Here is a 26,967-nt window from a genome sequence, read left to right as displayed (position 1 = left end):
TGAGGGGACCCAGAAGAGGACAGAATTGCAAAAGCCAAGAGGAGATTTCAAGGGGGAGGATATGATCAGTGGAGTCAATAGCTGTCAAGGAGGCTGTGGATGGAGGCAGAGGTGCTGAGACTGAACTATGCAGGGGTCACTTGAGGCTTTGGGAAGAGCTGTTTCACTGGAGTGGAAGGTAGAAGGCAGAAAGGATTAAGGATGGCACTGAAGGAGAGACATGTGAGAGAATAGTTGTCAGTATCACACTCAGTGAGTTTAGAGGTGAAGTGGAGAAGGGAAGCGTGTGGTACATGGAGAGGAAGATGGTGTTTTTGTAGTCTTGGAATGTCAATGTACCACTCCTTAGAAGAGCTAAATTAATTCTTTAAAACAATCAAAATTATACCTATATACTAATAGCTCACAGGAAGAAGTGTTCCCAAGTAAGAGTGAAGCCAAACTACCCACAGGGAAGACAGTGGTCTCCTATGCTATACAGGAGGTGGAGAGGAGATGAGGAATGTACACAGTGGACGTCTTTGCTAGGGGTAGCCTGTAGCCTCACTCTCTCTGAGAACAAAGAGGGTGACCATTCTGAAAGAAGGAAATTCTTTGTGTGGTTCTCTGAAGGGGAACATCAGTGAGAACATTATCCTTCAAAAAAAGAACAGGAGTACTTGTGGCACCTTAGAGACTAACAAATTTATCTGAGCATAAGCTTTCGTAGGCTACAGCCCACTTCATCGGATGCATAGACTGGATCATACAGCAAGAAGATATTTATACATACAGAGAACATGAAAAGGTGGAAGCAGCCATACCAACTGTAAGAGGCCAATCAATTGAGATGAGCTATCAGCAGCAGGAGAAAAAAATTTTTTGAAGTGATAATCAAGATGACCCATCTTTTTGCGGATACAGACTAACACGGCTGCTACTCTAAAACGGGTCATTATCCTTCAGTCACTGATGAGGGAGAAACCTTCAGTTCTGAAGGATATTATGGGGGGGAAAATGAACAGTAAACCTAAAAAAACCTTCACAAAAGATATCCATTCTACCAGATTTATTCAAGATTCATCTCTCTGCCAATTTCTGGATAGACTGAAAAGACTTGAGCCAAAATCAAGAAAAGAAAAGGCCTCATACTGAGTGCTACAATTCTTAAAGGACCTATTTTAAAATTAATTTTAACTAATCAATAATTTTACTTATAAATTCTCAGAAAATGGCTTCTGTAATCAACAAGTAAGCGCTCTAATTTTCAGGAGGATACAGTGTATTTCTCATACATAACAAGGAAGCTGAATCTCTGCTTTAAGTGCAAAACTCAACTCAACCTTAGCTATGAAGCTGCAGTTGGAAACCTCCACAATGAGCGTATGTTCTGTATATATATTACACAGTCACAAATCAGGAATCCATAGCAGCTGTTAGGTACTGTAAATGATACAAAAACATGACATAGGACTAAAGTAGATACACTTCAGATAACACAAAGATGCTGTACATCCAAATAGATTCAAATTATGTGAAAGATTCCCTGCCATTTCCGTAGAAGATTAAAACACTGGTACATTTATAAAAACAAGTGTGAAGATTTAGTAAACCAAGATGTCCTCCACAATGACTTTTTGTTTAGTAAAGCATGGAGTGTGGCAATAGGTTCTGGAGGAGACATAGTAAGGGGATAAATCAAACCAGTGTGAGCCTCGTGGGTGGGCTCCAATCAATAAAACAGAATGACATCTTCAGAAATGTACAACAAAGTAAAAACCTATGAACCCTGAACTAATCTCTGAGCTAATTCATCAAAAGGAAAGCTACAGCAGACAGAATTCCAAAATTATGACAGAGAACAAGATATAAATGAACTACAGAATTTGCCTACATAAACTTACTGCCAAGAAAAGTTTAAAACAGGAAGAGGGAAGGAAAACCATTATAGCACAGTCCTTTTTATTACATCATGCATTTAACAAACTTCTAATAGCCCAATTTTCATAAGGACACAATAACATTGGGTGTTCTCTTACTAAAACACCCATCCATTCTGTTAACGCTAAGGTAACACCCATCATCTCCTAGTTCTCCAAACACAAGGGATGACATAGGAAATGTCCATGCTAGGATAAAAGGTATCTTTTTAAAAATGTGTTAGTGAACACATTTTAACAGACCCATTTTACAACCCTATCATAGACAGCTGGCCAAGATAAACCTAAGAAGGGAATCTAGGCTACAGCACAATTGACTAACATGTCTGTGAAATACAGCTAGCTCTGTCTAGCTAAATCGTGTTAACTAATACGGTTTAAAAAACACACCTTTTCTCCTATTGTGGACAAGCACACTGTCACTGATGAGGAGTGTGTGTGACCTCTCAAAATATATATCCCAGAAATAAAAATGGGAACGCTGCAGGTTCTTAACTCACACCATGGTAAATCAGGAATAATGGAGCTCAATGGAGTTAAAACTCGCCTAAGTAGATCAGTGTTAATTAGAAAATTAGGTCGCATGAGAATATGACCATGACATAATGATAAATGTGAGTTGTCCCTAACTACAGTAACTACAATGCTATATTGTTCAACATGTCATTTAACCAAAAAGTCATGTTCTCACACACTCATTTTCTAGTGAAGAGAAGCTCAGTGAGACCAGAATGCAGCCCAAGATGAAGAGACCTTCCTGACATACATTTAGGAACCTCAGCTCCCAAGAGCTGCTCAACCCTTTACAGTTCATTTCTCCTCAGAATCTTGTTGCCTGGTGAAATGTGATCTTGTGGAAATGTCCTGCAGCTAATACTCCATTGGGGAAGTGAGACCTAGGGATGCCAATTGGCAGAGGGCCCAGGGGGTGCATAAGGTTTTACAGGAATCCCCTGGGTCAGAGATATACATAATAATTCATTAAAGGGTATGTGAGGGATCTATCGAGAGCCCACTGGTCATCATAATCAATGCAAAATGTATGTACGGATATTGACGGAGTTATGTAACTATGCTGAAAATTATGTTCTTAAGGTCTCGAAGTTAAAGTAGGTCACCTGAAGATGACATACCTCGGAGATGCTTATTTCAGGCAGAAGGTAACAGACACCTATCTCCCTATCTTCTCATTTGTGCATTGTATGCCTCACAACATACACCTATTTGCATACTGAGTTACAGGCAAAAGAAGAAATTGTGAAATCTACCAGGAAGAAAATCTACAAGATGAAACAAACAGCAGAGGGGTGTCCTGTTTCTGAATAAAGAGAAATGGTTGAAGTGCAAGAAAACATACTGAATCCTACACCTCAGAGGCAAGCTGACAGAGTACTTGTCTCATAAAAAGAGGACCAGAGCCCAGCCTGGCTGTAAATTGTTGCAAGGATTTTGGGTGAGCAATATTTTACAAGACATAAGAGCATCTTATTAAGTCTAGGTTCTAGAATGCATGGGATGATTTTGTTTTATATGTAACCATTTGTTTCCAATACTACTTTTTGCTGCTGCCTGAATCTCAAAGTTGTGTTAAATAAACTTGTAAGGGAAAAAAAATCCAGTGCAGACAAGGCTTAAATTAAGTAGCTGGTTAATACTTTAAAATTAAAGGCTAAGATCTGCAGTAGACATGAGTGAAACAAACATTTCCTCTGAGATGCCCCAATTCCAAAGAGTTTATAGAAATATCACACACCAGGATTTCTAGGGTTCATTGGCATTCTCATCTCAGTAGTATTGTAAACGCATCTGAAATCGATTGTGAATCTCAGTCCATCTCCTAGCAGATATACATACAATCTCTTCCTTGCTGTGGTAAAAATTACACCCTCAGCGATGTTCACACACCTCTCACTGACTATGTGCATCTTGCACAGAAGACTAAAGGGACTTAAATAAAATAAAAATGGCTGTTTGTTTTCAGCAATATTCACGTTTCTTTACATTTTAGCACTTTTTTTTTTGCCTTAAAAAAAAAATCATTGTCAAGTTTAGTCTTCCTGCTACTTTGGCCTCATCTACAGCCTTACTTCTCAAATTGCTGTCTAAAATAACACAACATCTGGAATCCACTGAAATGTGTTGTAATCAAGAGAAAAAAATATCTGTAACAATGCCATGCCTTAACTATTTTGCAGCTTTAAATTCTGGTACAGACCTCTTGGTTAGCAGATGAAGTAGTGATATTTCCAGTCATGCATTTGATAACTCTGTGTTCTTGGGTCACATTAGTAAGAGATGATGCTGTAGTCTATGAGTCACTTATCATGGCAGACAGATGTAATCACAGCCAGACGACTTTCACATTCTGCTGTGTAACATTTTATGCCTCAATACTCCTGAGAAGCAGTGTCCAATGTCATATGTAAATCTGACTCTTGAGCAATGATTTTAACCTCCAAAGCCAGTCCCTGTCTTTGGAAAGTTTGTTTGCAACTTCTGATAACAGGACCTTCAGAGAAATGGCATTTTTAAGTGTGTGCCACCATTTTGCTGCTATTCGTTTTAAGCAGGCTTCTGTAAAGAGTCAAATTTAATTCCTTAGGGTGTGCAGAGCAGGGGCAGAGGAGTAAATGCAGACCATAGACTTCTAGGTGGCCTGGAGCTCTTGTCTTTGATACAGAGGTACAACCCACAAAGAATGCAGATCTCAGCATTATTATTATTATTATTAACATTACTGTACTGCCTAGGAGCCCCAGTCAAGGACCGGAACTCATTGTGTTAGGTGCTGTACAAACACAGGACAAAAAGAAAATCTAATCCCTACCGCAAAGCGCTTATAATCTAAGCAAAAGACAAGAGACAATGGATGGATACAGACGGAGCAGTACAAGAAAGTACAGGACAGTAAAAGAAAACAATGAGACAGTATTGGTCAGAATAATAGGCTGTGACCTCAGCACACAAGGAATGCTGCAACTTCCTCTGAGTTGCCTGGCAGCTTGGCCCAAGCAATGGCACTGCATGCTGGGAACTGTAGTCTCAGTGAGCTGTACTGCCACATTGTTAAGTATGCTCCATTATATACACCTCTACCCCGATATAACGTGGTCCTTGGGAGACAAAAAGTTTCACCGTGTTATAGGTGAGACCGCGTTATATCGAACTTGCTTTGCTCCCACCGTTCATTGTTCCCTGACCGCCCCCTCCAGAGACCCCCATCCCTAATCACCCCAAGGATCCCACCCACTACCCAACCCCCCTGTCCGCTGACTGCTCCGACCCCTATCCACACCCCACGCCCTCTGACAGGCACTCACCGGCAGCGGTGGGAAGCAGAGCAGCCCAGCCCCAGTCCGCTCCACTCCGCCAGCTCCCAGCTGCGGCACTCCGCTTCTCGCTGTCGGTGAGTGCGGGGAGGTTGGGGAAAGGACGCTCCCCGTACTCACCTGCGGCAGAAAGTAGAGCTCTGCAGCTGGGAGCTGGCAGAGTGGAGCGGGTTGGGGCCGGGCTGCTCCGCTTCACCGCTGCTGGTGAGTGTGTGGGGGGGAATCCCTTCCCCTAAGCCTCCCCCCCAATCCCCTTCCCCCGAGCGACACAGCTGGGGCCAGGGTGAGGGAAACAGAGCGAGCTGTTCCCGGCCTCCCGCTAATCCCCCAGGCCACTCTGGGACTGCAGGCCCCCAAAAGTGACCTCCCACAGCTTCTGTCCCTGGGGGGGAGGAGCCCCTGACCACCCCCGAGACCCTCTGCCCCTTATCCAACCCCTTGGCCCTGGCCTGGCCCCCTTAACACGCTGCTCAGAGCAGTGTGTCAGAGCTTTACCGCGTTGTATGCGAACCCGTGTTATATCGGGCCGCGTTATATCAGGGTAGAGGTGTACAAATAAAGCTCCCAAACAAGTGATCCACACGCAAGGAGATCCACTGGGGTCTGAGTGTGGCCCACCACCTCCCAGGAATGAAACCATTGGTTGGGCAAAGTTTGGGACATACTCTTGTCAGTTTCATAGGCCCCCATTCACAAATCAAATCAAATTTCAGACCTGTTAAAGTTTATTTCTTTCCTGTTTTTAAGCATTTTTTGCAATACTGTCACTATAATGTTGCTTTTATTACCTTTTGAATAGGGACGCTTAGACTTATATTGCCATGCCAAATGATTTTTAGATCATTCCAGCAATAATCAAAGGCAGCCTACAACTTTTCTCTCTCCTCTCCTTGTGGCAAACACAGCAAAGCCATTCCAGAGAACTGTTAATTAAACAATTTTAAGTTCAAGCTATAAGTAGTACTTTGCCTTCCTATATTACTAGTTTCTCTTGCATCAGCTAATGGACTTCAGTTTTAAAAAGGGAAAGGCATGTGTCCTCTTAGCAACACTTAAACCTCAGATAAAAAAAGCTGAACAAGATATGTTGCCTAGTTTATACCCCAATTGCTAGCACGTCACCAAGAAGGAATGCAGTTTGCTTTGCCAAAAGTGGGCAAAGCTAAAGCTATATGAATAGATGTTTACACAAATTCATAATTTAGGATTTAAATAATCAATCCTCTGTATAGTACTGGCTACATCTCAGAAGCTAAGCAGGGTTAAGGTGTGTCAGTACATAGATGGGAGGCTTCCACAAAAAAACCAAGGACACTGCAGAAAGTAGTGTTGTGAGATGAAATTCTTCCATATGGCTCCGTACTAAACCAATGCTCTGGCATGGTGCGAGGAGGACACTGTGCTATTTTAAGTGCTATCTTTCGGGTGAGATGTCAAAAAGCAAGATCCTTACCCACTTGTGGTCATGCCACAGCTTCCAATAATACTTTTCCCCAATTTAATATTCAGGACAAATTTCAAATTGGTTAACAACATAGCCACATATCAAAATTACCCTTGCAGTTTCAATTTTTCATTATGGATGGAAACTAACTTTTTAGAAGGATATATTTCTGACTGCATGGGGGAGGGAATTATGTTTCCCTCTGATTACTGCACATAAATATACGCTACATAACAAAGATTATATAGTGCTCTTTGCTACTGTACTCACAGTAAATGGTAACCAACATGTTTCACTGGAGCGCTGGTATTTTGGCACTTACATCAGATCTACCCATTTATCTTCATTACAATCTCTTGCACTGTTACTGACCTCCTTCTCAGAACTATACTAAATCAGCCCAGTAGCAAGATTGATGAGGCCGGTATTTACAGATTTGCTACAAAAGAAAGGCATTTGAGAGGTACTGCTACAACATTCTGATTGAACAAAGTTGGCTAGAAATAAGCAGGGAGTCGGACAAGGCACTCTCTTCCCCTTATTAATAATGATCCTTGAGCTGAAATTTCAAGGGCAAGCCTGTCACAACTGCTTCTTAAAAACCATTAAGTTATAGTTAAACTTTTCAGATAGTTAACATTTCACCCATGCTCATCTACAATGGCTATTAGCAGCTATTTTTTGTTCTTTATGGAGACTCTACTGAAACTACCTTTTGATCAATCATTTAGTTAAAGAAGTACTACAGAATAAGGTAAGAAACTACAGAGTCCCTTGTCAAGAATTTAAACATGGAAAGACTATGCGTAAATTTTCAAAAGTGCCTAAGAGTATGTCCACACTGCAAAGAAAAATCCGCATCGCTGTGTCTCAGAGTCTGGGTCAATTGACTCAGGCTTGAAGGGCTCGGGCAGTGGGGCTAAAAACAGCAGCGTAGGTATACCTGCTCAGGCTGGATCCTGGGCTCTGAAACCTGGCGAGGGGGAAGGGTCTTGTGGCTTGAGATCTACTCCAAGCAGGAAGATCTATGCTGCTGTTTTTAGCCCCACAGCCCAAGCCCTGTGAGTTGGAGACAGTTGATCCAGGCTATGAGACTGGGCTTCACGGGTTTTTCTTTGCAGTGTAGATGTGCCCTAAGTGTTTAGAAGCCCATATCCCATTTTCAAAATTGACTAAGGTACTTAGACACTTTTGAAATTGTACCCTATATTACTAGTGAGGTAAAAGGAGGAAGCAACATTTGACTACATCTTTTATGAAATTTCACATCATGCTGTTCTCGGGTTGAGATTTGCACACTAAAACCTGAATCTTCTCTATACAAAAGGCTAATCCCCTTGTTAAATACAGGGCTTGCAGTGCAAGAGAGTCCTAGCTAACGAAACTCATCAGGAGCATGTAAATTTTACAGATGCCTGCCCAGGATGGCTTGAACCAACGTTTGCAACAGCTCATTCTGAAACCACTGAAATTGAGAACATATACTCAGATCTATCTTACAGAACGAATGTGCAAGTCAATGAGCTGTAACTTGGATTAAACAATTCACTCCCATCAAGCTGCACATGTACACAGCAGAGCAGAACAGGAATTATTTATATTCCTGGTGTCTCAGAGTAAGCTGACAAAGAACAAGGTTGTAGATCCTTCATGAAATGGTTTACTTTCAGCCTCCGTATCTCAGACAGCTGTCACTACAGTTGCTGCAAAAAGCAGACCTAAACTTTTCACGCTCTTCCCAGAGCTAACATTCCAATAGTGCTGCCCACTGTTAGCTTTTACATCTTTGGTGAGTAAGAACTAAGCAAGAAAAAATGAGGGTCAACACTCCAAAACCCAGGAAATATTAGAAAACGACGGAGACACAAATCTGGGACAGAGGAGGGAAGTTGGATGGAGGCAGGAAGGAGCAGCTGAGAAAGATGTAATAAAAATGCTGCAATGTCCAGTTATTACAGGGGAATAAAGGTAGAGTCCTTGCAAATTGTAATCACATCTCATTTTGAAATAGGTATTTATTTTAATTCACTTGCTTAGCAAGCAGATAACTACCACAATTTCACTCCTTTCATCAGTTTAACAATTAAAGCCTGGATCCATTTAAGATATTCTGCAGAATAATCTGAGAAAACTGCACTTGGGTTGTTACATGTTAGAAAGTAATGTAACAAGTTGATATTTCCCCCCTAACTTAAACTAGAACCATCCCACTAGTAAGTCTACAGTAAAATGAGAAACCATGCAGTATGTGATCCACTGAGACCAAATTACATCTGCCACGAAAAAAATGCTACTAGACAGTAACCATGTAATAATGTCCTAAACCCTAGAATTATTAAATGATTTTACTAACGTCAAAGAAATCAAACCTTTATATTAAAAAAGGGGAGGGTTTACATACTTTTCATGGCAGATTTAAAAGGTGCCTTTTTCAAAGAAATAAACAAATGCATCTCCAACCCCCGTCCTGCCCCCTCACCCCAAAACAATTTGAATCTTTTAGTCAGGAATCTAGGTAAGAATTCAGGAAAAGTAAAGTCTATCACATAAGTAGGTTCAGAAAGTTAATGTCTTCCTTTGTATGTATTCTTTGACGTTTGCAGAATCCTTTAACTACAGCCATGGGTGTTCATTATAAAAAGACAGACACTGGAAAACAGATAGCTACAAAAAGGCATAGTCTATGAGACGAAGGCACTAGATGGGGGTTCAAGAGATCTGAGTTCAATACCTGATGCTACCACAGACTCGCTGTGTGACTTGGGACAAGTCACTTTGTCTTTGTGCTTCAAATCCCCATCTGTAAAATGGGGGTCATGGTAAACAGTCTCCTATCCTACAAGGTATTGTGAAGATCAATTCATGAAATATTGTGAGGCACACAACTAGGGTGTGAATCAGGGGACATATAAGTACCTAGATTAACAGAAGGATGGTTTATATTGGGCAGCTGTGGCAGAATGGAATAAGCACGGGTACTGGAATCAGGAGACCAGGGTCTGCCACTAGTTTACTCTGTGACCTTGAGCAAGTTACTTGACCACTTTGTGCCCTATTTGCTCTGCCTGTAAAGCACCAGTGTGAAGCGCTTGGAGAGCTATGAATGAAAATGTGCTATAACACTGCAAAGTATCATAAACCATTAGCCCCCACAATCTCATTTTGCCTTGTTAACAGCTATTGTGAATGGGGCGGAGACAGACCTTTCACCAATGGAATTTGCTCTGTACGTACTTTGTTGTCTGGGAACAATGCCTCAATCAAATTCAAGTTGAGAAAAGGGCCTGACTATTTAAAAAATAATTAAAAGGCATTCTAACCAGGAAAGGTCCATCAATGCCTCATATATGCACCATGCAAGCGGAAACAGAGGTTGCCGGGTCAAGCTCTAATAAGATCCTTTCAGAGGGAGCCAGTTTTACTCTTTTTTATGCCAGACAGACTCTATTGGAGACAGGGTATGAAACAAAGCCGGAAGGGTAATAATCGTGCTATTGGGAGACCATGGTAATCTTGGCAATTAAGGACTCCCTAGGAGGTTAATTAAACACATTGAGAGTCAAACATTTCACAAAATGTTTCAAGTATGTCATAAAAACGTGCCCACCTTAAGACAGCTCAGTTCTGAACCATCAACAGCCTATTTGTTTTTGTCATGCTGAACTTGCCTCCAAGTATGCTGTAGAAATGGCAAATGTTAACTTTTAATTAGCAAATGAAAAGACCGACTAGGTAATCTAGTTCATCTCCCTGTCAATGCACAATTCTATTCCCTGCAGTAAATTTTTGCCCACTTGGCCCAGTTTAGTTTTAAAAGTCTCAAGCAACAGGGCTCCTTCCACTCTCTTCAAGAGGCCATTCCAGACCTTGCTGTTCGTATTTCTACTTCCCCGATTGCCTACACTTTCTGTGCTCAGTTTCATCCTATTAATCCCAATTCTAAACCTCCTGGATCACCCTAAAGACTTCATCTCATTCCTTTACATATGCACCCGTCAAAAACTTATAGACCAATCAATATCTTTCAAACTGGACAAAAATCTGAGGAAAGCATCCAGCCCAGCGGGCTAAAGCCTGAGTTTTATAAATAATACGAGAGAGTTCCCCTCTGCCCTCACCATTGAAGATGTATAACGCTTCCCTTTTTAAGGGGTGAATCCTTTGGAAAATTGGCATCTGGTGTGTTTCATTCAGATCCCCTGAGAAAACACAGATGCAGAAACGACTTACAGTCCAGACCCCAATTTGTCCAATAAAAGATATTACCTCACCCATCTTGTCTCAGACCCAAGTTTCTCATTAATATATATATTCCAAAATCTATGCCAAATTCACTTCAGCTGGCTATCTTCCCTAGCAGTAAAAACTGAAAAATCTCCAGTTATCGGAATAAAGAATTACTTAGCTAACTTTCCAACTGAAGAAATCCCTTAAAGGAGATAAAAAAATCCCTTTATTCCTCCTCGTTTATTTATAGCCTGGGATATTTGGGATTGTACAGAAACATATAGAGGGAAAAAAGTTAGCAGGTCAGATAAGAAATTAACCTTCCTCTCTTGTTGCTCTGTCGTAGGCCAAGTGCTCAGGATTTTCCTCAAGCAGTACTAACCAGGGGAAGGAATATCTGCAACCAGAGATTACTACATTCTTCTGCCAAATAGTGATTGTAACAAAAAAACATTCTGACCCTGTAAAGGTGCTTAATATGTCCACATATTCTTTAGTTAACACTACTATGAGGAGAGTTTCCAAAATCATATTATATGGATGGCTGTGTCTATCGGATGATCTTACACAGTAGCCCTCGTTTTCCACTTGCACCAATGTGAATCAAGAGTCATTTCAGTAAATTCAGGGCAGTTATATCACTGTACATTAGAGTGAGATCAGAATCAAGCCCCGTATATGGAAAAGGATGGGAACATTTTATCACATGGTTTTTAGAGCAACGAGGAAGAAATCACGTATTCGACCTGGCAATGCACAGGTACATTTTTGTGAGAGTTACACATATTACAGATAGTTATTCAGATGAGAGGACACTATGGAGAGAGAGTTGAAATAAATCTTCCACTGCAAAGAGTAATTTCTTACTTAGAAACTGTAGTTGAAATTTCAAAAATGATTCATCCTGATGATCCAGCCAGTGAGCAAAACCAGAGTTTACTTCTACTCACATTACAGGGTTTTGCATATAGATTCAAGATGCAATCTTAGGTCTCAATCCTTCAAAAATTTAAACATGTTTAATTGCACAATGGAAACAATCCCATGTACCAGCGGTTTTCAAACTTTAGCAACCTGAGGACCCCCATTTTGATTTAAAATATTTCAGGGACCCCGAATCCTCCTGCTCAGCCCCAGGCCCTGCCTCCACTCCACCGCTTCCCCCCAAGGCCCCACCCTTTCCCCACCTCTTCCCAAACCCTGCTCACTCCATCCCCCCTCCCTCCATCACTCACTCTCCCCCCACCCTCACTCACTTTCACCAGGCTGGGGGTAGGTGGTTTGGGTGCAGGAAGGGGTGTGGGCCCTGAGTGGGAGTTTGGCTGCAGGAGGGTGCGGGCTCTGGGCTGAAGCAGGGGGTTAGGGTGCAGGATGGGATGCAATGGCCAATGGGAGCTGCAGAGTCGGCGCTCGGGGCAAGAACAGCAGGCAGAAACCTGTTCTTCCCACCACACCCCACCCCAGGGACATGCCGGCCACTTCCTGGAGCGGTGCAGGGCCAAGGCAGGCAGGGAGCCTGCCTTAGTCCCACTGCGCTGCCAGACTTTTACTGGCCTAAAATCTTCCGGTTTGGGTTCAGTAGCCTCCAGGAGATAGAGGGAGGGGGAGGAGTTGAGGGAGGGAGGGAGGGGGAGGAGTTGATCAGTGGGGCCCGCAGACCCCCTGGAATTCCCTCAGAGACCCCCAGTGGTCCGCGGACCCCAGTTTGAGAAATGCTGCCATATAGCACTAATCACAGGGTGCGCAGTTATCCATGTGCAGAAGTCTTTGCAGAATAAGGGCCTTCCAAACTGCCTTCGAAATTCATTAAAGGGACACAGACGACTGAAATATCACATGGTTCTCTGAAATATTTTAACTTATTGTTACAAGTAACAAAAAATTACTATAACCAAAAGAGATTAGAGAAAAAATGAATATCTGTCTATTTCTACAGTTTGTTCATGTGTTTGAAAGCATTTTGTGAATTGTCGACTGAATTATTTCCCCTGTATAGTTAGTTCGGTTCCCCTCTTTGTGACAGCAACAGGAGAAGGCAAAGCATAGTCTTAGAAATAGGGAGAAAAAATGGTTTTACTGAAAATTAACATGGAAAATTAGACAACAGGGGTAATATTAGAAACAAGCTTTAAACTCATTATTCAAAATTGGAAAGATTTGAAGACAGAGGTACCCCTTTAATATGTATTCCCCAACAGAGTTTACCTCGAGAAAATGCTCTGCCTGCTGCTCTCGATCCAATTTTCTTGATGTTGTTGTAATCAGACCTGTGGAAAAAGGAGAACATTTGGTTGTCAATATCTGCTGGAGCAACATAAATCTATCCACTGACCATAAGAAACAAGTTCATCTGCTGAATTCTCCAAAAGTGTGTGTGTGGGGGGGGATTTGGAACAGTATCATGCCTAGTTTTCTTGATGTCTCTCCGACATCACCACAGTCAGGATTTGCCTGAAAATGAATCTGTAAGAGGAAAAAAGAATACAATATTAAAAACTGAAAATGGGTTACAATTGTGTTTATATAGTTAATACACTGTAGTTAGTATGGTGAATTAAAAAACCTCAGTAAAGAATCACTAGCTGTCTTGTAATTAGGAATTTTAATTAACATTTGCATATGAGTGAAATCTTACAGTAAGTACCTCATTAAAGATTTTCGAGTTCTTGAACAATTAATGGGATAGGCTGCCGATTACTTCTGTGCCAAAGATCGGTCTTCTGTTATTTAACTTTCTGATAGGTTTTTTTATCTCTCTTTTTTGTTATTATATTTGACAAAGAAGGTTATTTCTGTATTAGCTACTTGTATGCAGAATGATTGCCAGCTCTTGTGCATTGACGATTTTGTATAACGTCATCATTTTGTTCCATGTATAAAGAGCTTTTAAACAAAGTAACTTTTTACATTAAAAAGATCAAGACATCTTTACTTTAAACAATGCTCTTCTATACACTAATAACCTCATGCAGGATTTAGACTTAGCAAAGAAAATATGAGACACTCTCACAGACTTTACTATGTTGTTAAAAATAATTTTAGCTTTTATTTTTCCTCAGTAGCAATTAAAAGGTTCCACTTCTACCTCACACAAAGTGTTCTTTGAATAGCAGGATACATTGTGTGCTGTTTTGGAGGTAGATTCTGACTAGTGTTCAGAGACCAGAATCCCAGAGGTATATATTTTATTGAAGACAATGCCAATGTACCATATACTTTGCAAGAATTCATCCTTCACATTTGCTAGAAAAACAGGAGCAGTAATATCCCATGGCTGAGCTAAAAGACTTACTTGTTTAATGAGAGGATTTACCCTTATGACGACCATGATTTTGTTAAGAATAATAATTGTTATTAATTATCATTATTATATCCTACATTTATATTGTGCCTTTAATCTCAAAGCACTCTAAAGCACTTTACACACTGTCACTTTCTACTTAGGAGGAATCACTTCACTCACCAGTAAAATAGGGGCTATAACTAGGAGCAATGGGATTAAATTAACAAAGGGAAGTTTTTCCTGATATTTCAGACTAACAGCGAGATCTATTAGACTGAAAAACAGACTCCCAAGAGAAAGTGTTAGAAACCAGACTAGACTTGACAAAGCATCAGAACAAATTGTATACTGTGTTATTGAGAATAATCCTGTGCTGGCAAAGGATGGAAAAGAAAAATGCAGCAGTCCGTTTCGATCTCAGATGGTTATAATTTTATTATCTGGGCTGCAAGCTGACTGCAGTTGTGTGGGTTTAGGAAGGCATCACAGTGGATGACAGGTCTGTGCCATGCATGCAACTCTGTATTCTGTGTGAATGCAGATCATCATATATGAACACAAGGAAGAAGTCACTACAAGCAGATGCTTGTTTTCAGCAACACCTTGTAAGAGCAACTGCCCCTTACAAGCAACATTTCCCCTGGGAACATGTTCTCTACTGTGACTTATCAACACTTCCTAATAACAGCAACAGTTGCTTAGGAGCAACATAGCAAAAGGGCACTGATATAGTGCTACTAATGGGAGTTCACTGTATTTAAGAAAATATTTCAGTACCAACAAGATTTTAAAGTGGAACTCATTAAGCTCTTTTGTGGCATTTAGACACCACTACAGACACCTGTGCTCAGCAAGGGCATGTATCAACAGAGCTCTCACTACTGCTGAAGATATGACATCTCTTTATATGCCCTCCTACTCTCTTTTTGCGAAGACACTATTTATAAATGGTACCCAACTTCTTCTTAAGCCAGAAATGTACATGCACAAAGAGTATGGACTGAAGGTCGGATAGTCAAATGCACCCTATACCTTCCCAAACGGTTTTGCACGCATGCTGCATGGCCAGTCATTACAGTGAGTGATATGATTAGGGTTGCCAAATTTCTAACCGCATGAACCCGAACACCCTTACTTGCCCCCTGCCTTGCCCCTTCTGAGGCCCCACCCCCCACTCACTCCATTGCTTGCTCTCCCCCACCCTCACTCACTTTCACCAGGCTGAGGCAGGGGGTTGGGTGCAGGAAGGGGTGAGGGCTCTGGCTGGGAGTACAGACTCTGGGGTGGGGTCAAAAATGAGGGGTTTGGGGTCCAGGAGGGGGCTCCAAGCTGGGGCCAAGGGGTTCAGAGTGTGGGCGGGGGTGTGGGCTCCGGCTGGGGGTGTGGGCTCTGGGGTGGGGCTGGGGATGAGAGGTGTGGGGTGCAGGAGGGGGCTCAGGGCTGGGGCAGGAGGTTGGGGTGGGGAAGGGGGTGTGGGAGGGGGGCTCAGGGCTAGGGCAGGTAGTTGGGTGTGGACTCTGGGAGGGAGTTAGGGTGCCAGAGCTAGGCTGCCATTGGCTGCGGTTCCTGGCCAATGGGAGCTGCAGAGCTGGCACTCGGGGTATGGGCAGCATGCGAAGCCCCCGTGGCTGCCCCTGTGCCTAGGAGCCAGACATGCTGGCCACTTCTGGGAGCCGCATGTAGCCAGACCAGGCAGGGAGCCTGCCTTAGCCTCGCTGCACCATTGACTGGAGCCACCAGGGTCCCTTTTTGACTGGACATTCTGGTAAAAAACTGGATGCCTCGCAACCCTAGATATGATATCTACCCCACAGAGCGAGCACATCTTACTCTCCTTTTGAAATGAAAGATTCACAATGGACTGTTCAAACTAAACCTTCCAGTTGGTAGAACACCCTGACACCTGCCACTGGACAGGCAAAAGGGACGGTCACTATAACCAATTCTCACAAGTGCGCTTTTGTAAGTTTGTTGGGTTTTTTTAAGCTACAGACATTGGTATTACAGTTCTATCCAGAGACCCCAAATACATCTGGCTCCCATTCTGCTATGTGTTCTTCAGAGCAGGCGCTGTCTATGTGTTTGTTCAGTGCCTAGCACAGTGGGACTCAGTTCTTGGCTGGCGCTTAGGCACTACTGTAATAAACATGATTAATGATATAATAATAAATACAAACACATAGCAAGTCCCTAAAATGGTTCATATAATTTCAAAGAAATGGCTACAGGAAGAGAAGAGCAGCCATTAGACTCCACACTGAACAATACTTAGTATACGCTCTTCAATCAAATAATCATCTTACCCAGAGATGGCTATAAATGTTCCCTATAAAGGCTGTTGATGTTAGGCCAATTACATCAGCCCCCAAGAGTGGCCTTCAGCTGAATTTCATGGGTTTTAGTCAGAGCAGAATTCAGCCAATGGTGCTGTAACATTTTTTCCCTCGCCAAGTTTATTAATGTAATAAGTGAAAGTAATAGTACTCAGCACAACATTTTAAATCTTCCAAGCATTATACACACCTTAACCAAGCCACCTGCACAACGTCTCAGTGAGTATCATCCTCATTTGAAAGGTGGAGAAACTGAGGCAACTTGACCAATGTCACCCAGCAGGCTAGTGGTAGATGTGACCGTAGTGCTTTATTTATTGAAAAAGCTGGTGAGGCTGGCGGGTTTAGGACTACTGCCAGGCCAGAGGAGAAGATAATTTGCTGCTCTGTCTGAAGGGCAGCCCCATTCCTGAGCTGCCAGCTGGGAACTGTTCAGTCAGTCTGTCCTTGGCTGTCAGGCAGTGGTAAAGGAGGATGCTTGCTGCTCCTGACATTCAGGTGTCAAGAGGAATTATCTCCCCGCCACTCCCACCGGACACCAAACAGGGAGAAGGTCCCCTCCTCAGGCTTTGTAATCACAGAAGTCTGTTGGGCCAGCCAGCTTCAGGGGCTCGGTCCAGAGTCTTGGCTGTACACGAGCATGGACAATGCTGGGAGATTTCCTGCTTCCATTCAAACCATCCTATCAACTGACCTTCTAGCACATCTGCTCCCAGCCAAGCACTGGAAGTGGGGAGTCAGCTAAACTTTTGTGAACTTCAAAACAGATTAGCTCCAGGTCAAGTTCTGGGTCCAGAGAGGCCTGACTAGACTAGTCTTTATTTGCACTTTTACAGAGCCTTTCATCCATGGATCTCAAAGCAATTTATAAGCATCCCCTGCAGGATAAACAACTATTATCATCCTCACGTTACAGACAGAGAAGCTGAGACACAGGTAAGCGACTCACCTTAGGTCACAGAGTGAATAAGTGACCCCACCAGGAACAGAACTCTGAACTCCTGACTCCATGTCTGCTGTTCTAGCCACCGCACAACAAACCCTCTTTAAACCAGTTCACTAACCTTTGGTGTTAATGTACATATACCGTAGCAAACACGTACGCAAAGGAACAGTTACGAGTTCAACAATGAGGCTAGCACTCTGTGCAAGGGTAAAATATGGACATGAAATAACTAATAAAATAAGCTTTTTCATTTTGCTGATTTGTGTCATCATGGGTATTTGTGTGATATGCAAAAAATACCGTATTTTCCGGTGTATAAGACTACTTTCTATACTAAAAAACAACCCCCTAAAATCGGTCGCCTTCGTCTTATACGGTAATGCAGCGCAGCAGCAGCCGAGCCTCTGATTGCCTGCGGCTGGGATTTAAAACTCGTGGGCTCCCGCCTCCTCCCGCCGCGGCTGGGATTTAAAAGCTCTGGCTCCGCAGCGCGGGAGCCCCCAGCCCGCCCTCTGCCCCGCGCGGCTGGGATTTGTCTCTCTGGGCTCCCGCCTCGCCTCTCCGCTGGTGGCTGGGATTTAAAGGCTGCTCCCTCCCCCCAGCTCCCCCGCAGCAGGCTGCCCTCTGCGGCCGCGCTGGGCGGATTTGGGGCTCTGGGCTCCCGGGCTGGCCCAGGCAGCCCCTCCTCCTCTGACTCCCTCCGCCGGCTGGGATTTAAAAAGGCTCTGGGGCTGCCGCAGCAGGGCAGCCCCAGAGCCCTCTGATCCCGCCACAGCTGGGAATTTAAAAGCTGCTGGCTCCGCGGCCCAGGGCAGCCCTGACTCTGACTCTGACTCGCTGGCTGGGAAAAAAAAGCGCTCTGGCTCCCGCGCGCGGCGCCCCAGGCTGGGCCCTCTGGGCTCCGCCTGGCGGCTCTGGGCTCCTGGGCCCCGCCGCACTCCCCCCGCTCTGGGCGGCTGTGGCCTCTGGGCTCCAGAGCCCGCCCGCTGGCAGAGCAGCCCTCTCCTCTCCGCGGCTGGCTCCCAGCGGCTCTTGCCCTCCTCCCAGCACCCAGCAGGCAGCCCAGAGCCCTCTCAAAACCTATGTTTTATCTGTAAAATTAGGGAGTCGTCTTATACGCCCAGTCGCCTTATACGCCGGAAAATACGGTAGGTTTATTTTTTACTTAAAATGATTCCTTTGTGATTGAATTTTTTTAAAACAGTAGTTTTGCTTGGATGGTTAATCATGTGTTTATGCAGCTTTTTATTTGTATCTGGGGAAATACTCAAAAGTACTTATTTGCATTATGGGCCTGATGCCATTTAGGTTTCAAAACAGAAAGCTAGATTCACAGCTAGTGTAAATCAGTGTAGCTCCACTGAAGTCAAAGGAGCCACATCAATTTACACAAGCTAAGGATTTTGCTGAGGATTTTGTTTTTTCTCATTTTTGGTCTGCTTATCTTTAATCGTGAGTATATGAAAAACCCACTGTAAATCACTACTGTTTGTGTAACAAGAAAAAAAAGTTGTATTTTTTAATAAATTGTATCAAAAGTCATTTTTAGGCAAAAATCTGATAGTCCGTGTCCAATCTCAGCATCCATTATTTTATTTGTATATGCAAGTTGTACTTTCTTTGAATGCATAAAATGTCATTTAACTCCTACGAAAGCTGCAAATCAAAATTAAGTTCTGCCAGTTTTGCCAACCTTTCTGATAGTTTACCATGTACAGTACTGGAAATGTAAACATCTTTTATAGGACCTTTGTTATGCTAACACAAAGCTCATGTTTTTTGGAATCTTATATGATTAACTTGACAAGGAATGTAGGTCCGATATGCAGGCTGAGAGAGTATCTTGAGTAAAAGCAGACAGGTAAAGGAGAAGCTAATACATGACTTTTCACCAACACTGAATCTACCCTTTTAAGTCTAAGATGGAATTGATGTTGATTAAAATGGAGGATGACAAATAAACAAATGAGGAAATAATGCTACAACTGTACTCTTCAAAAATGTGATCCCAGAATCCCACTTTTAATGGGCATAGGAATTAAATAAAGGTCATAAAAAGTATCATCGAGAGCAGACAGGCTACACTGTGCTGGGCACATGCAGCCCTGGCTTGCACCCTCGGAAAGCCCAGCTGTCCCTAAGTTGTTAACACCCATATTGTATAGGTCAGTATTTCTATGCCTTCTTAAAGAGCAAGGGAACAGGATATGCAGGATTTGTGATGAGCAGTATACGCAGAATTGCTCCTCCTACATGTACTGTCTCATGCAGTTGCAAACCAGGTGAAACTGGATCCTAACTCCAGTACTACTAAAGCAAAACAAAGAACAAAACAACAAAGGGACATGCAGACTGGCATAATGGGATTTGAGAAACCAAACTGCAAGGGATGAAATTACTTATTTCCATCCTCCTCCATCAGCCTGGGCATATGGGCATTTAAGAGCAGTAGTCCAACAGCAACACAAATGATCTGCATAGGTCCTGCTTATCATTATGGCAGCCGGCAGAACACACTTTCCAAAATGTGTTGGTAGCTGCTTTACAAAACTCAAGATGATACCTCTGCTCTTGGAGCCTAGAAGCAGAGACGGTCCCTGGTCCAATGTACCCTGATTGCTAATGCTCCTTCTAAGGTAATTCCCCTAATCAAACTGCCAGACCCTTTTAAGGAATTTTAAAACCATGCTGCCAAACAACACTCAGCTACACACAGTGAGTTATTGGATTAGCAGCTAAAAAGTTGTAATTTAAACTGCCGCATACCCATTGCATTACTAGCTCCAGCTTCCCTCCTAATGTGCTGGCTACCTTGAGTTTAAAGCACCAGTTAACTCAAACTAGACATTTTTGTGTGCGGACAGGAGTGTGGGTTAGGGGCAACACTCGAGTTATACCTTGAGCTAACAATGCAGTGAAGACAAACTGTTAGGTTAATCAATTTTTCATAATCTTATTTAATATGTATTATTCTAAATGTTTGCATTAGGAATATTTGGAATATTTTCCATTGCTATCAATTATTTACATACACAGTCTGACTGATTAATACCCTATGAGGAAGTAAACAAACCTATGAATTCATCATATGACTATCTTCAGCCAGGATTTTCTTCCTGTATGTAAAAATCAATACATATCATCCTTACATATATTTGACTTCTGAGAAATATTCATTTAGTGGATCTTAGGTACCAAGGCATCTAAGGACTGGAAGTTAGTTTGCTGCAAATATTCTTTCACACAGAATATTTGAGTTTCCCTCATAGGTCTAATACTAATACTAATCCAGGGAAGAGTCCTGTGGCACCTTATAGACTAACAGACGTATTGGAGCATGAGCTTTCGTGGGTGAATACCCACCCACGAAAGCTCATGCTCCAATACGTCTGTTAGATTTTTAACTGCTGCTCTCAAGCGCTGCAATGAACAAAGATACAGTAAGAAGAAAACCCACCAGGTTATCAATGCAACTTGCAGAGGATAGCCTTTGAAGACTATGTCTAGGTCCCAGCAGTCAGATGCCAAATAGGTCTATGCCTAAACAAAATAGTGAAGCTGACCCATAGTTTGAGAGCAAGAGGAAATGGACAACATAGGCTCCAATGTTCATATTGATCTGTATCTGGGGTAGGATCCTGATCGACCAAAATAGAAATAGTGTGAGTGAACTGACACGAATTCCTAGCTGGCCTAGACAATCATATTTCTTGCTGCAGAAGTGTTCCTCAGCTAAAAGAAGCCTGGCCCTTCGACATAGGAGGCTTTCCCAGATGTAAGGAAGCAGTTGGTTCTCTACTAGAAACTTCAGAACTGGACATTCCTTCTCTAAAACAGATCTTACCTTAAAGGGGAGTAATCAAGGAAGCTTTAAATATGTTAATAACTGACCACATTTTGAGAGACTTATTCCCTGTGTGCCATAAAATACCAGGACAATGATTCCTTCTCTTTGAGAGCGTATATAGCTTTTTTAATAGTTTTGATGCAGAACCGATACTCTAGCGCACCACTATTTGTTCTTTCCGCAATAGAAGGGTGTTCTGGAAAAGTTCAGGTATCCTTCTTAGAACCTGGACGTATATGATTTCCTAGCAGAAAACCAGTTTCTTACTTTCCCCATAGCCTCTCAAATACATACACTTGATTCTCTTGTTCAAAGAAGAATGGCAGGCCATCTTTTTTCAAAATTGCTTGAACTCGCTTGATTGAGAGTGAGATTTCTAAAAGTGCCTAGACTTCCAGTGGAACTTGTGCTTCTAAATCACTTAGGCACTTTTGATAATCCTATGCTCGGTCTCAGTCTTAGAAATTTCACCATCGGTGGTGAAGGCCTGTAGATCCTAACAAGGAAAACAGCATCCAAAGGTCCATCACAGGAGATTGAAACATTTATCTTTCTCTACCTAAACCCTCAAAGTCCTGAGGAGAGCCTCATTTTGGGGAACCTGGCCTCAGGTTGATCAAAAGCCTAATTCCTCTTCACAGGATATGAGGATTCTGCCTCCAGCTTCTTTAAGGTAGAACCAAACATAAACACTAGACTAGGATCGAAGCTCTGAACTGAAGAAGAGAAAATCAAAGGTAGCAGTAGGCTTCCACACTGGAATCTCAACCACCAATAAAACTTGAGTTTCAGGGAGACCACAAAGTATATCCTTTAGCCCAGGAAGCCCTTTATTTTAACCTGCCCCCTAAATGTGAGATGTTCAAATCTCTTTGCTCATTTAAGGCTAAAGGAACTAGCTCAGGTATCCTAGCTTAGCATCTACAACAAAAGCTGCTGTGGATTTAGCCATTCATGGAATTGTCCAACATAATGCATCTAGTGGGAAAGATAAGAGACTGTTTCATCAGTGAAAAATTCACTTTATAAAAAAGTGTTCTGAGCCTGTTCTTAATAATTCTAGGTAAGGTGATTTTAATAGGCAGGAACCAATGCCTGTTGGTCAGCTCCTACTGGGCACTGATTCCTAAAAGGTGAGACAAGCAACTGAAAATATCTGGCCCAGGTATGGAGATATCAGCCCAACAATGAAATAGAAGAAGAAACTAATGCTTGTGCTCCCAGGAAAAGTGCAACTGACTGAAGAAGTCAAAGGACAGGTAATAAATATTGCCAATTAACAGGAGTTTACTAACTGAAATGATCAGAAACTCATTCCTGAAAAGAAGATGATGGGCCTTCTAGAAGACCCAAGTACACAGCAATTATACTCACAAGTCCACGCAGAACTTTCATTCATGAGCTGTATTCAGGAAATGGCATAAAGAGACAGGATACTTCTGTTCAGAAGTACAGCCATCAACGGTAAACATCCTTGTTTTCCCCTGATGGTACAGAATTAAACCTGCAAGCCTAGATTGATCAAGGAGGGTCACTAGAATACATTATGTTTTTCAGTAGTGCATGCTGGAGTATAAAATTGTCCAGTATCCATGATAGTGGAAGTGCAGAAATGGTTAGCAATAATCAGGGCAACTCTATTATCCACAGTGAGCAAGAGGCATTTTAAACACTCTAACAGCACATTCATCTAGCATAATAAATTAGCGATTGACATAGTGAAATTGCATATCAAAGATACATTATAGAATATAATTTAAATTTGACTTGGGGATGTAAACAAACATATCATTTTATATAATTACACATGTAAACCTCTAATTTACGAGAATGTATTCTGATCCTAAATGAATGATACTATATTGAAAAAAAAATTAGGAAGACTGTGTAATTTCTTTAAAGATTACTGCATTACTGGTTTTGTTGAGATGACAATGCGACAGAAATGACCTCTCTCTCTGAAATAAGCGAAACATAAAATGCTACTGCTTTAAAAACATTAACATTTTCTTTTTAACATGTGGTTATATTAAAAAACAACAACAAAACCCCCAAACAGCTGAAATTGCACCTTTTCCTTTCACTTACTTGTCTCTGATGCATTTCCTGAGAGATAGCTGCTTAATTTAACAGACAAAAAGGCGGATTCCTACAGTAAAGAGATGATAATCAAAATTCTAGACTTGACAAAATAAAGTGAAGGTAAACACAGTAAGGGAGGCAAAGTGAGAGGATGGACACTAACAAGGCTTTTGATACTGTCTTGCGTGACCTCATAAACAAACTGGAGAAATGCAACCTAAATGGAGCTACTACAAGGTGGGTGCATAACTGGTTGGAAAATCATTCCAGGAGATTAATTATCAGTGGTTCACAGTCATGCTGGAAGGGCATAACAGTTCTGGGTCCGGTTCTGTTCAATATCTTCATCAATGATTTAGATAATGGCATAGAGAGTACGCTTATAAAGTTTGCGGACGATACTAAGCTGGGAGGGGTTACAAGTGCTTTGGAGGATAGGATTAAAATTCAAAATGATCTGAACAAACTGGAGAAATGGTCTGAAGCAAATACGATGAAATTCAATAAGGACAAATGCAAAGTACTTCATTTAGGAAGGAACACTCAGTTGCACACATACAAAATGGGAAATGACTGCCTAGGAAGAAGTACTGCAGAAAGAGATCTGGGGGTCATAGTGGATCATAAGCTAAATATGAGTCAACGGTGTGACACTGTTGCAAAAAAGCAAACATCATTCTGGGATGTATTAGCAGGAGTACTGTAAGCAAGACATGAGAAGTAATTCTTTTGCTCTACTCCTCACTGATTAGGCCTCAACTGGAGTATTTTGTCCAGTTCTGGGCACCACATTTCAGGAAAGATGTGGACAAATTGGAGAAAATCCAGAGAAAGGCAACAAAAAATGATTAAAGGTCTAGAAAACATGACCTATGAGAGAAGATTGAAAAAAGTGGGTTTGTTTAGTCTGGAGAAGAGAAGACCGAGTGGGGACATGATAACAGTTTTCAAATACATAAAAAGGTTGTTACAAGGAGGAGGGAGAAAAATTGTTGTTCTTAACTTCTGAGGATAGGGCAAGACGCAATGGGCTTAAATTGCAGCAACGGCGGTTTAGGTTGGACATTAGGAAAAACTTCCTAACTGTCAGAGTGGTTAAGCACTGGAATAAATTGCCTAGGGAGGTGGTGGAATCTCCATCATGAGGGATTTTTAAGAGCAGGTTGGACAAACACCTCTCAGGGATGGTATAGATAATATTTAGTCCTGCCTTGAACGCAGGGGACTGGACTAGATGACCTCTCGAGGTCCCTTCCAGTTTTATGATTCTATGATAAGAACAGGTTGCCATTATTTTCAGCATGTTTGCTTCTTGATGGTAGTGTTTCTCCGTTTCTGTGGAGGTTAAGACGTGTGTTGAGTGTGTATAGACAGGACCAAGTTTTCAAAGAGAGATGCCTGATTTGTGCTAACCAAATCGTCACATACACCAGTTGGGTGCAGAAAGCCTGCAAGTGACATGCAAATCTGATACATGAACAATTCCCTGTTTACATACCCAACTGCAGTTTTTACAGGTATACGCTTTGAAAATTTGGCACATGTAGTTTGAGATCTTTCAGGAAGACAGATACCATATACATGACAGCTATTCAGAGGTGCTGTGACAGCAATTACAGTTTAGGCTTTTCAAAATCATAACAGTATTTGGGCTCACTGCATAGAAAATGGTGACTTTTTAATTCCATGCCAGGGCCTCTGATGTTCGTCATTAATCAAGACTAACAGGGAATTTCGCAAGGGAGTTCTCCAGGTGAAGGAGGAGCAAATACAGCATCTATGGGGTAAGTGACTGTAGTGTGTGTTTGGGGGTTACTTGCTGTGTGCTGAGCTTGTGTTTGTCAGTCTGGTTGATTGGTTGGTTGTATGAAGGACCGTGTGCTGTGGCTGGCAGTTGGAGGCCATGAGCTTCAAAGGAAGGTTTGAAAGCTTGAAGCCTGTGGTTGAGCGGGCACTCAGGCCAGGGCTTTATAAAGCCACGCACAGGCGACCAGGACTGCTAAGGAGAGGAGTTTTCGGGGGGGGGGGGGGAGCAGGGGTCCTCCTCTCTCTCTCTCCTCCCCTGCAGTCCCCCTTAAACCCAAAATCCACCACACTCAAACTCTCTTTAAACCACCCTTCCATTAACTAGAGACAATGCAGGCAGAAGCCCAGCAGCAGAGTGGGGCTATCCAGTTTATTGCGCTGAGTGTTGCATGTATGATTACCTGCCCTGTGGGCGAGTGGCGTGTGTGCAGTCGTCGTGTGGAAGGCTCCTGGCCCTCAGAGACCATGCACGGACTTTGGAGGCCAGGGGGCGGGAACTGAGAGGAGCAGAGAGGCAGAGAGGTATGTTGATGAGGCAATTGTCCCACCTCCGCTCAGACAGCCCCCTGCGCTGTGAGGAGGAAAAAGGCCCAGGAAGCAGAGCAGTCAATGAGAGCAGAGAGAAACCTTCCCATAGTTGGGACCCTCCTTCCAGATGGTGCTGGGGTTGCCTCTCACACTGAGGTTACCTCTCCGGGGGAGGAAACTCCAGTTTCTAGGAAAAGGCAGGTGTTAGTAATGGGAGATTCGATTATTAGAAATCTAGATAGCTGGGTTTGTGATGACCGGGAGAACCGCATGGTGACTTGCCTGCCTGGTGTGAAGGTTGCGGATCTCTCGAGGCATCTAGACAGACTTATGTGTAGTGCTGGGGAGGAGCCGCTGGTCGTGGTACATGTAGGTACCAATGACATAGGGAAGGGTAGGAGAGATGTCCTGAAAGCAAAATTTAGGCTGCTAGGGAAGAGACTGAAATCCAGGACCTCTATGGTGGCATTCTCAGAAATGCTCCCAGTTCCACGTGCAGGGCCAGGTAGGCAGGCAGAGCTTCAGAGTCTCAATGTGTGGATGAGACAATGGTGTAGAGAGGAGGGGTTCACGTTCATTAGGAACTGGGGAAACTTCTGGGATGGGGGGAGCCTATACAGGAGAGATGGGCTCCACCTAAACCAAAGTGGAACCAGACTGCTGGCACTAAACATTAAAAAGGTTGTAGAGCAGTTTTTAAACTAGGAGATGGGGGAAAGTCGACTGCTGCAGAGGAGCATGTGGATCAGACACAGACTTCTCTTAGGGGAGAGTCTGATGATAGGGAATCTCCGGGTTATAGTCAGGAGCAGAGGATGGAAGAGGATAATGTAAGGGCTGGATCAGATGATAAACAGTCACATAAAAAAGAATCTGGCACATCAGAAAAGGGCAGACAAATAAACAGAGACAAGTTTTTAAAGTGCTTGTACACAAATGCTAGAAGTCTAAATAATAAGATGGGTGAACTAGAGTGCCTTGTGATAAAGGAGGATATTGATATAATAGGCATCACAGAAACCTGGTGGACTGAGAGCAATCAATGGGACACAATCATTCCGGGGTACAAAATATATCGGAAGGACAGAACAGGTCGTACAGAGGGAGGAGTGGCACTATATGTGAAAGAAAATGTAGATTCAAATGAAGTAAAAATCTTAAGTGAATCCATATGTTCCATAGAATCTCTATGGATAGAAATTTCATGCGCTAATAAAAATATA

General features: G+C 42.6%; 1 protein-coding gene across 8 annotated transcripts in view; it reads right to left on the bottom strand.

Moving 5' to 3' along the window:
• FAT3 (FAT atypical cadherin 3) overlaps positions 1–26,967 on the bottom strand; it is a 573,356-nt gene that overhangs the window by 182,936 nt on the left and 363,453 nt on the right. For 7 of the 8 annotated variants that reach the window (XM_039539405.1, XM_039539428.1, XM_039539433.1 and 4 more), the window contains exon 4: positions 13,125–13,186. In XM_039539405.1, coding sequence (XP_039395339.1) covers positions 13,125–13,186 — 62 coding nt within the window. Of the gene's footprint in view, positions 1–13,124; positions 13,187–13,267; positions 13,383–26,967 lie in introns of those variants that run through there. The other variant, XM_039539450.1, reaches the window with a different exon arrangement.

Source organism: Mauremys reevesii, linkage group 1 (genome assembly GCF_016161935.1).
Source record: "Mauremys reevesii isolate NIE-2019 linkage group 1, ASM1616193v1, whole genome shotgun sequence".
In the NCBI taxonomy this organism is placed as follows: domain Eukaryota; kingdom Metazoa; phylum Chordata; order Testudines; family Geoemydidae; genus Mauremys; species Mauremys reevesii.
The sequence above is the reverse complement of the archived record's forward strand: the minus strand, read 5'-3'. Positions and strand labels throughout refer to the sequence as shown.